Genomic DNA, 10,000 nt, shown 5'->3' on the forward strand with positions numbered 1-10,000 from the left:
CCTCATCACTGTCCTCACCACTGTCCTCACCACTGTCCTCACCACTGTCCTCATCACTGTCCTCACTACTGTCCTCACCACTGTCCTCACCACTGTCTTCACTACTGTCCTCACCACTGTCCTCACTAATGTCCTCATCACTGTCCTCACCACTGTCCTCACTACTGTCCTCACCACTGTCATCACCACTGTCCTCACCACTGTCCTCACTACTGTCCTCACCACTGTCCTCACCACTGTCCTCACCACTGTCCTCACTACTGTCCTCATCACTGTCCTCACCACTGTCCTCACTACTGTCCTCACCACTGTCCTCACCACTGTCCTCACTACTGTCCTCACTACTGTCCTCACCACTGTCCTCATCACTGTCCTCACTAATGTCCTCACCACTTTCCTCACTGTCCTCACCACTGTCCTCACTACTGTCCTCACCACTGTCCTCACCACTGTCCTCACTAATGTCCTCACTACTGTCCTCATCACTGTCCTCACCACTGTCCTCACCACTGTCCTCACCACTGTCCTCACCACTGTCCTCACCACTGTTCTCACTACTGTCCTCACCACTGTCCTCACTGTCCTCATCACTGTCCTCACTACTGTCCTCACCACTGTCCTCACTACTGTCCTCACCACTGTCCTCACTAGTGTCCTCACTACTGTCCTTACCACTGTCCTCATCACTGTCCTCACTACTGTCCTCACTACTGTCCTCACCACTGTCCTCATCACTGTCCTCACTACTGTCCTCACCACTGTCCTCATCACTGTCCTCACTAATGTTCTCACTACTGTCCTCACCACTTTCCTCACTGTCCTCACCACTGTCCTCACTACTGTCCTCACCACTGTCCTCACTGTCCTCACCACTGTCCTCACTAATGTCCTCACTACTGTCCTCATCACTGTCCTCACCACTGTCCTCACTACTGTCCTCACCACTGTCCTCACCACTGTCCTCACCACTGTCCTCACCACTGTCCTCACCACTGTTCTCACTACTGTCCTCACCACTGTCCTCACTGTCCTCATCACTGTCCTCACTACTGTCCTCACCACTGTCCTCACTACTGTCCTCACTCTCCTCACCACTGTCCTCACTAGTGTCCTCACTACTGTCCTTACCACTGTCCTCATCACTGTCCTCACTACTGTCCTCACTACTGTCCTCACTACTGTCCTCACCACTGTCCTCACTACTGTCCTCACTACTGTCCTCACCACTGTCCTCATCACTGTCCTCACTACTGTCCTCACCACTGTCCTCATCACTGTCCTCACTACTGTCCTCACTACTGTCCTCACCACTGTCCTCATCACTGTCCTCACCACTGTCCTCACTACTGTCCTCATCACTGTCCTCACTAATGTTCTCACTACTGTCCCTGAGACATGGACACAGTCTCACTGTCGTGTGTGTGTGTGTGTGTGTGTGTGTGTGTGTGTGTGTGTGTGTGTGTGTGTGTGTGTGTGTGTGTGTGTGTGTGTGTGTGTGTGTGTGTGTGTGTGTGTGTGTGTGTGTGTGTGTGTGTGTGTGTCTCTCTCTCACAGGGACAGACATGTCCGTCTTCTCTCAGCTCAGTTTGTTGCTGTGGAAAAACTTCACCTACAGACGAAGACAGACGGTCAGTGATCATTCATGTGTTCATCTGTGTTTGTGTGTGTGATCATTCATGTGTTCACCTGTGTGTGTGTTTGTGATCATTCATGTGTTCACCTGTGTGTGTGATCATTCATGTGTTCACCGGTGTGTGTGATCATTCATGTGTTCATCTGTGTGTGTGTGTGATCATTCATGTGTTCATGTGTGTGAGATCATTCACGTGTGTGTGTTCATCTGTGTGTGTGATCATTCATGTGTTCATCTGTGTGTGTGTGAGATCATTCATGTGTTCATCTGTGTGTGTGTGTGATCATTCATGTGTTCATCTGTGTGTGTGATCATTCATGTGTTCATCTGTGTGTGATCAGTCATGTGTTCATCTGTGTGTGTGTGATCATTCATGTGTTCACCCGTGTGTGTGTGTGTGTGATCATTCATGTGTTCATCTGTGTGTGTGTGTTGATCATTCATGTGTTCACTTGTGTGTGTGTGTGTGATCATTCATGTGTTCACCCGTGTGTGTGTGTGTGTGATCATTCATGTGTTCACCCATGTGTTTGTGTGTGATCATTCATGTGTTCACCCGTGTGTGTGTGTGTGTGTGTGATCATTCATGTGTTCACCCGTGTGTGTGTGTGTGTGTGTGTGTGTGTGTGTGTGTGTGTGTGTATTGAGATCATTCATGTGTTCACCCGTGTGTGTGTGTGTGTGTGTCCTCAGCTGCAGCTGCTGGTGGAGATCTTGTGGCCTCTCTTCATCTTCTTCATCCTCATCGCTGTCAGAATCAATTATCCTCCGTATGAACAACATGAGTGTGAGTGTTTACACCTGCACAGGTGTGTCCCTGTGGGCGGGGCCACTGTGGGCGGGGCCACTGTGGGCGGGGCCACTGTGGGCGGGACCACCGTGGGTGGAGCCACCGTGGGCGGAGCCTCTTAATCATGGCTGATGTTTGACATACTGTCAGTCGCGGCTGTGACTGTTGTCACGGCGACGACTGTCACTCACACATTCATCCATTCACATGATGAACGGTTGGGGGCGGAGCCAGGTGCATGATGGGAGTGGTTATCAGTGGGAACCTTGCACCTGGTTCCAGATGTCAGAGTGACACCAGAGGCTCATTGATTTCTGATAATGTGTTATTGATTGATCCTGGAGAGGCACAGGAAGTGTCAGGATTTCAAAGTAAAAGTATTTTATCAGGAGGCTGTGACGTGGTTATCAGACGAGCTGAAGGTCACGATAACACGCTGATTATTTCACCTGAAGAAGAAGATGAAGACGTCAACGGACGCGTGTCCACAAAGACACGTCCTCACGTGTCTCACAGCAGCTGTGCTGCCCCCTGTAGGTGAAAGAAGACGATGAACTCTGACCCACAGAGAAGACGTGGACAGACGTGGACAGAGTGTTTGTGCTGCTGCAGCACAGGAAGTGCGTCCTCGTCCTCTTCCTGTTTCCCTGTAAAAGCAGAAGTCTCTGAGGAATGTTTGTTTGAGGACGTGTTGAAACTCGTCTGAGACACGAGAGACGAGAGCGAAGGTCACAAACACGGCGTGAAGACGCTCTTATCTTATCTGTGTTGTGATTAGTCTGAGGTCACATGCTCTTAAAGCTCTGATAACTGTCCCTCAGGTCAAAGGTCGTCACTGTCAGGACATTTGTCCTCAGACGCTGCTCGTCTTCATCGTCCTTCATCGTCCACATCATCGTAAACCAGTCACACTTGTCTTCCACCTGTGGACAGTGGACGTCTGTGGACAGTGGACGTCTGTGGACGTCTGTGGACAGTGGACGTCTGTGGACAGTGGACGTCTGTGGACACATGTGTCGTCAAACGTCTCCCCCTGGTGGACGGACGTTACGCGTCCATATTTGCCGCTGAATAATCCCAGTGTTTGTGATGACAGTGACTTTAATTCCTTCTCCTTTGTGATTTTGACATGTTTTATTTTGGTAAGACGGACTGACTTCCTGTCTCCCTCAGGTCATTTTCCGAACAAGGCGATGCCGTCGGCGGGAACGCTGCCGTGGCTCCAGGGAATCATGTGCAACGCCAACAATCCGTGTTTCAGGAACCCGACGCCGGGCGAATCTCCGGGCGTCGTCGGAAACTTCAACGACTCCATGTGAGCGCAGCTCTTATTCTGAAAGGACTTTCATTCAGGAACAGAGGCTGTTTCAAAATAAAAGCAGATGAACTTTATTGTGATAGATTGATGATGATGATGATGATGATGATGATGATGATGATGATGATGATGCGTTCACTGTCTCACGTTCGTCTCGTGTTTTTCAGAATCTCGCGTCTTTTTTCCGACGCCAAAAAGATTCTTCTCTACAGTCAGAACGACAAGAACCTGGACGGATTCAAGGAGCTCGTTCAGGCTCTGAGGACTCTGCAGGACACCAGCCCAGGTACAGACCAGGACCAGGACTATGACCAGGACTATGACCAGGACCAGGACTATTATCATGACCAGGACTATGACCAGGACCAGGACCAGGACCAGGACTATGACCAGGACTATGACCAGGACTATGACCAGGACCATGACCATGACTATGACTATGACCAGGACCAGGTTGACCAGTGTCTCTTTGATCTTCAGGTTTTAAACTCAAAGATTTCCTGAGGGACGAGGACACTTTGAGCAGTTTCCTGAGGACAAACGCGTCTTTTCCTGAAAACGTCGTCCAACAGATCAGGGACGCCGACGTCAACCTGGAGAAGGTGAGCCACGCCCTCAGCCACGCCCACTCTGACATCATCATCACGTCTCATTCTCTGTCCTCTGGTCTCAGGTCCTCCTCCAAGGCTTCGGTGTCCACCTGAGGGACATGTGTCCCAGGAAAGGGGGCGTGTCCAACCTGGAGGACTTTGTGACGGTCTCAGATCCTCAGGCGCTGATGCTGATACAGGAAGTCATCTGTCAGGCTCCGCCCACCTGGCTAAACCATGCAGAGGAACACTTCCTGAACAACCTGGACTTCCTTAAACCCATCCAGGTGAGGTCAGAGGTCAGAGGTCAGACTGTACAGCTTCAACCTGTGGGTGTGGCTTTAAAACATGTGGGTGTGGCTTAAAGACAGTTTCCTGTCTCTAAGGTGTGTGTGTGTGTGTGTGTGTGTGTGGGCGGCAGCATGTCCCGGCCTGCCCCCCCCCCCCCCCCCCCCCCTCACTGTTGCCTGGAGACAGAGTTTTCAGGTTTGAAAGAATGAAACTTTTGTGTGGACAGACTTTGTCTCTACAGGGACATTCTGTCTGTCTCCACAGTAACAGAGAGACAAACAGGGACAGTGGGACATGAAGGACTTTTCTTTTCCTGTGGACATAATGTCCAAATGTCTCTCTTTGTGTCTCAGAGGGACATGAGGTCTGACCCTCAGGCCGTCAGACTGGTTTCCATGGCAACGAACAAACTGCTGGACAATCTGGGTTCACTGGCTGTGGAGGTGAGACACACACACACACACACACACAGAGACACACACAGAGACACACACAGACACACACACACACACACACACACACACACACACACACACACACACACACACACACACACACATGTCCTCTCTGTGGTCAGTGTGTGTCCAGCTGAACAAACAACAAACAGTGAGTGTCTCACTGTCCTGCTGAGACAGCTGTGGAAGACGCTGAGGACACTGTTGTCTGCTGCAGTGAGGACATGAGACATGAGGACATGAGACATGAGGACATGAGGACATGTGTCAATGTGGGACAGGACAAACGTCCTCACAAAATAAAGACTTTGATTTTCACAAACTAAAACGATGAAGATGATGATGAAGAGTCCTCTGATAATCAGAGTAAAGTTCACACACACACACACACACACACAGTGACACACACACTCTCCACATGTGACTGCTGAGTTTTGGTTTATGAAGAAGCTGAGTCAGGAATGTGTGTGTGTGTGTGTGTGTTTGTGTCTAAAATGTGTGTGTGTGTCTGTGTGTGTCTCTCTCTGTGTGTGTGTGTGACATCATGATTACCCATGATGCCTCTCTCTCTCTGTGTGTGTGTGTGACATCATGATTACCCATGATGCCTCTCTCTCTCTCAGTTGGCGAGCATGAAGAGTTGGGTTGACCTGAGGAAGGAGATCTTGTTCCTGACGAAGAACGCGACGGCGTCTCCGCTCACGATGTACTCGGCCGTGTCCAGGATGGTGTGTGGTCACCCTGAGGGCGGAGGTCTGCAGATCAAATCACTCAACTGGTACGAAGACAGTAACTTCAAAGCTCTGTTTGGAAACAACAACAGCAGCGACGACAACGCAGCTACACACTATGACAACTCCACCAGTGAGTCTGAGGGGGCGGGGCTGCCCGGGGAGGGGCGGAGCATGTACGAATGATGGGAGTGTGTGTTGATGTGTGTGTGTGTATGTGTGTGTGTGTGTGCTCCTGCAGCTCCCTACTGTAACAGTCTGGTCCAGAACTTAGATTCTAACCCGATGTCCAGGATGATGTGGACGGCGCTGAAGCCGCTGCTCGTGGGAAAAATCCTCTACACGCCGCACACACCTGCTACACAGAGGGTCATCCATGAGGTGTGACATCACTTCCTGTCCCCAGAGCAGGGGGAGGAGCCTCTCTTACCGTGTGTGTGTGTGTGTGTTGCCTTCAGGTGAACCGGACCTTCCAGGAGCTCGGTGTGTTCAGGGACCTGGGAGGAATGTGGGAGGAGATGAGACCTAAAGTCTGGGACTTCATGGAGACCAGTCCACAGATGGACCTGGTCAGGGTAAGCAGCAGGCTCCGCCCACAAACAGAGCAGGCCCCGCCCACAACCACATATCCTCACAGAGCTTCAGTCACGTGATCGTGTGGTCGATGTCGTTCAGACGCTGCTGAAGAACAACGTCACCGCCGGCTTCTTCCACGCTCAGCTGTCCAGCACCGACTGGACGGTCGCAGACGTCTCCAACTTCCTGTCCAAGAAGACGGACGACTCCTCGCCACCAGGCGGCACCATCACCTGGAGGGAGGTGTTCAACGAGACGGACGACGCCATCATGAGCATCTCACGCTTCATGGAGGTCAGAGAGAGCATGAGGTCCTGGTCTGGTCTGGTCCAGGTTACTAACCCAGGACATTAAATCTTCTTGCATTAAAAGTGTCTTAACATCTGAGCAGGTGTATGAAGATCACATGACCTGTGTGTGTGTGTGTGTGTGTGTGTGTGTGTGTGTGTGTGTGTGTGTGTGTGTGTGTGTGTGTGTCAGTGTGTGAACCTGGACAAACTGGAGGCGGTCTCCAGTGAGGAGAAGATGGTGAACCAGTCCATGGTTCTGCTGCAGGACAGGAAGTTCTGGGCTGGGATTGTGTTTCCTGACATCGGCCTCAACGACACTGATCTGCCTAAGAATCTCAGCTATAAAATCCGCATGGACATCGACAACGTGGAGAGAACCAATAAGATCAAAGACGCGTAAGACACTCACTGGGAGGCAGCTTAGCTTAGCTTAGCTTAGCCTAGCCTAGCTTAGCTTACCCTAGCCTAAAGACACGTCCAGCACAGTCCTCAGCTGTGACCTTGTCTCTTCAGGTACTGGGACCCGGGTCCTCGGGCCGACCCATTTGAGGACATGCGTTACATCTGGGGGGGGTTCACGTACCTGCAGGACGTGGTGGAACACGCCATCATCAGAGCGATGACCGCAACCAAAGAGAAGACCGGAGTTTACATCCAGCAGATGCCGTATCCGTGCTACGTAGATGACATGTACGAGTTATTCTGGTGTCCAGAAGAGGGCGCTCTGTCTCATCTGTCCCTGTGTCCGCTCTGTCTCATCTGTCCTCATGTCTCATCTGTCCTCTCTGTCTCACCTGTCCTCATGTCTCACCTGTCCTCTGTCCTCACCTGTCCTCATGTCTCACCTGTCCTCTCTGTCTCACCTGTCCATATGTCTCACCTGTCCTCATGTCTCACCTGTCCTCATGTCTCACCTGTCCCCTTGTCCCCGTGTCCTCAGCTTCCTGCGTGTGATGAGCCGTTCGATGCCTCTCTTCATGACGTTAGCATGGATGTACTCCGTGGCGATCATCCTGAAGTGTGTGGTCTATGAGAAGGAGGCGCGGCTTAAGGAGACCATGAAGATCATGGGATTGGACAACGGGATCCTGTGGTTGAGTTGGTTCATCAGCTGTTTGGTTCCTCTGCTCATCAGCGCTGGACTCTTGGTTCTGCTGCTCAAGGTCAGAGCTGAGTGTGCTGCTCCTCTGCTGCCTCCTGTGGTCACTGTGTGTCTCGGAGTGACCACAGGAGGCAGCAGAGGACTTTGGTGTGTGAGAGTGAGTGGTTTACAGTGATGTAAAGATCATGTGACCTGTTCCTCGTGGTTCTCACAGATGGGGAACCTGCTCCCCTACAGCGACCCTGGCGTGGTCTTCCTGTTCATGGCGTCGTACGCCGTGGTGACCATCATGCAATGCTTCCTCATCAGCACGGCGTTTGCTCGAGCTAACCTCGCGGCGGCGTGTGGCGGAATCATCTACTTCACTCTGTACCTTCCCTACGTTCTGTGCGTGGCCTGGGAAGATCACATCGGGTTTGGAACCAAGGTCTTTGCTGTGAGTGTGGACTTTGTTCATGATGATGATGATGATGATGATGATGATGATGATGTTAATGATGATGATGATGATGGTGATGATGATGATGGTGATGATGATGATGGTGACCCCCCCCCCCCCCCCCCCACAGAGCCTCCTGTCTCCAGTGGCTTTTGGCTTCGGTTGTGAGTACTTTGCTCTGTTTGAGGAGCAGGGCGTTGGGATCCAGTGGAAGAACCTGGTGTCGAGTCCGATGGAGGAGGACGACTTCAGCCTCCGCACTTCCATCGCCATGATGTACTTTGACTCCTTCCTGTACGGCGCCCTCACCTGGTACCTGGAGGCCGTGTTTCCAGGTGAGCACAGACGCAAAGACACAGTAGAAGTTGCTGAAGCTGGTTTGAGAGTGGGTCTCTTTTTCTACTGATCCTGAAGGGGGCGCTTTTGAGTTTGACTCTGGTCTGAAAATGAAATGAATGTGTTTCATGGATTAGTTCAGACTGTGGTCAGTAGGGGGCAGTACTGTGTACAGTGCTGACACCAGGTCCTTTTGTTCATTGTGATGTGTGTGGGGGGACAAACAGGTGTGAGGCAGTTCCTCAGGTACAAATATTCAGGTCTTTTGTATGTTGATTGACCTTTGACCTTTTGGTGTCTTCTGTGTCCTCAGGTCAGTATGGGATCCCCAGACCTTGGTTCTTCCCTTTCACCAAGTCCTACTGGTTTGGAACAAAGGACGGGTCCAGTCTTCCTCTTAACCGGAAAGGAAACCCTGGAGGTAAGACTGCAGTGAGCCAGAGTCACCACCTTGTGGCGCTGCTGAGCTGTAAGGAACGTTGACATTGTCTTTGCAGTGGTGTGTATGGAGGAGGAGCCAGCTCACATGGAGCCTGGCGTCTACATCGAGAACCTGGTGAAGGTTTATCGTCAGGGGAAGAAGCTGGCGGTGGACGGACTGACGCTCGGCTTCTACGAGGGACAGATCACGTCCTTTCTGGGACACAATGGAGCCGGAAAAACCACCACAATGTGAGCCATGGACTCACAGCTGTGACTGAGGTACTTCCTGTGTCTCTGATACCTGGATGACCTTCTCTCTTGCTGCTGTAGGTCCATCCTCACTGGTCTGTTCCCGCCCACCTCTGGCACCGCCTACATCCTGGGCCAAGACATCCGGACGGAGCTGGACAGCATCCGACAGAGTCTGGGCGTCTGTCCGCAACACAACGTCCTCTTTAGCATGTGAGTCTGGCAACATTCACACCTGAGACACAAACGTCTCATCTTACTGTGGACATCATGTGGACATCATGTGGACATGTGTCCCCACAGGCTGACCGTGGAGGAGCACATCTGGTTCTACTCGCGGCTCAAAGGTCTGTCAGAGGAACAGGTCAAAGGTGAGATTGAGCAGATCCTGCACGACACCGGACTGCAACACAAACGCAAGTCCAGGACCAGCACTCTGTCCGGGGGGATGCAGAGGAAACTGTCTGTGGCTCTGGCTTTTGTCGGAGGGTCAAAGGTCGTGATCCTGGATGAACCCACAGCTGGGGTTGACCCCTATGCTCGCAGAGGGATCTGGGATCTTCTGCTGAAGTACAGACAGGGTATGGTTTGAAGACTCTGACGTAGACTCTGACGTACACTCTGACGTAGACTCTGATGTAGACTCTGATGTAGACTCTGATGTAGACTCTGACGTACACTCTGACGTACACTCTGACGTACACTCTGACGTACACTCTGACGTAGACTCTGACGTAGACTCTGACGTACACTCTGACGTACACTCTGACGTAGACT

The 10,000-nt window shown here is 51.6% G+C and overlaps 1 protein-coding gene across 1 annotated transcript in view; it reads left to right on the plus strand.

Moving 5' to 3' along the window:
• Positions 1 to 1,562: 1,562 nt before the first annotated feature.
• abca1b (ATP-binding cassette, sub-family A (ABC1), member 1B) overlaps positions 1,563 to 10,000 on the plus strand; it is a gene marked incomplete at both ends in the record, with an annotated part of 18,118 nt that continues 9,680 nt past the window's right edge. Inside the window, 20 exons of the mRNA XM_083906118.1 lie at positions 1,563 to 1,628; positions 2,327 to 2,420; positions 3,597 to 3,738; positions 3,909 to 4,027; positions 4,222 to 4,343; positions 4,415 to 4,618; positions 4,976 to 5,065; positions 5,701 to 5,941; positions 6,050 to 6,189; positions 6,267 to 6,383; positions 6,484 to 6,678; positions 6,865 to 7,070; positions 7,188 to 7,364; positions 7,615 to 7,837; positions 7,991 to 8,212; positions 8,346 to 8,550; positions 8,865 to 8,972; positions 9,049 to 9,223; positions 9,305 to 9,436; positions 9,527 to 9,804. Of these exons, the coding sequence (XP_083762244.1) occupies positions 1,563 to 1,628; positions 2,327 to 2,420; positions 3,597 to 3,738; positions 3,909 to 4,027; positions 4,222 to 4,343; positions 4,415 to 4,618; positions 4,976 to 5,065; positions 5,701 to 5,941; positions 6,050 to 6,189; positions 6,267 to 6,383; positions 6,484 to 6,678; positions 6,865 to 7,070; positions 7,188 to 7,364; positions 7,615 to 7,837; positions 7,991 to 8,212; positions 8,346 to 8,550; positions 8,865 to 8,972; positions 9,049 to 9,223; positions 9,305 to 9,436; positions 9,527 to 9,804 (3,256 nt within the window). The remainder of the gene's footprint in view (positions 1,629 to 2,326; positions 2,421 to 3,596; positions 3,739 to 3,908; positions 4,028 to 4,221; positions 4,344 to 4,414; positions 4,619 to 4,975; positions 5,066 to 5,700; positions 5,942 to 6,049; positions 6,190 to 6,266; positions 6,384 to 6,483; positions 6,679 to 6,864; positions 7,071 to 7,187; positions 7,365 to 7,614; positions 7,838 to 7,990; positions 8,213 to 8,345; positions 8,551 to 8,864; positions 8,973 to 9,048; positions 9,224 to 9,304; positions 9,437 to 9,526; positions 9,805 to 10,000) is intronic.

Source organism: Microchirus variegatus (assembly GCF_963457635.1).
Source record: "Microchirus variegatus genome assembly, chromosome: 19".
In the NCBI taxonomy this organism is placed as follows: domain Eukaryota; kingdom Metazoa; phylum Chordata; class Actinopteri; order Pleuronectiformes; family Soleidae; genus Microchirus; species Microchirus variegatus.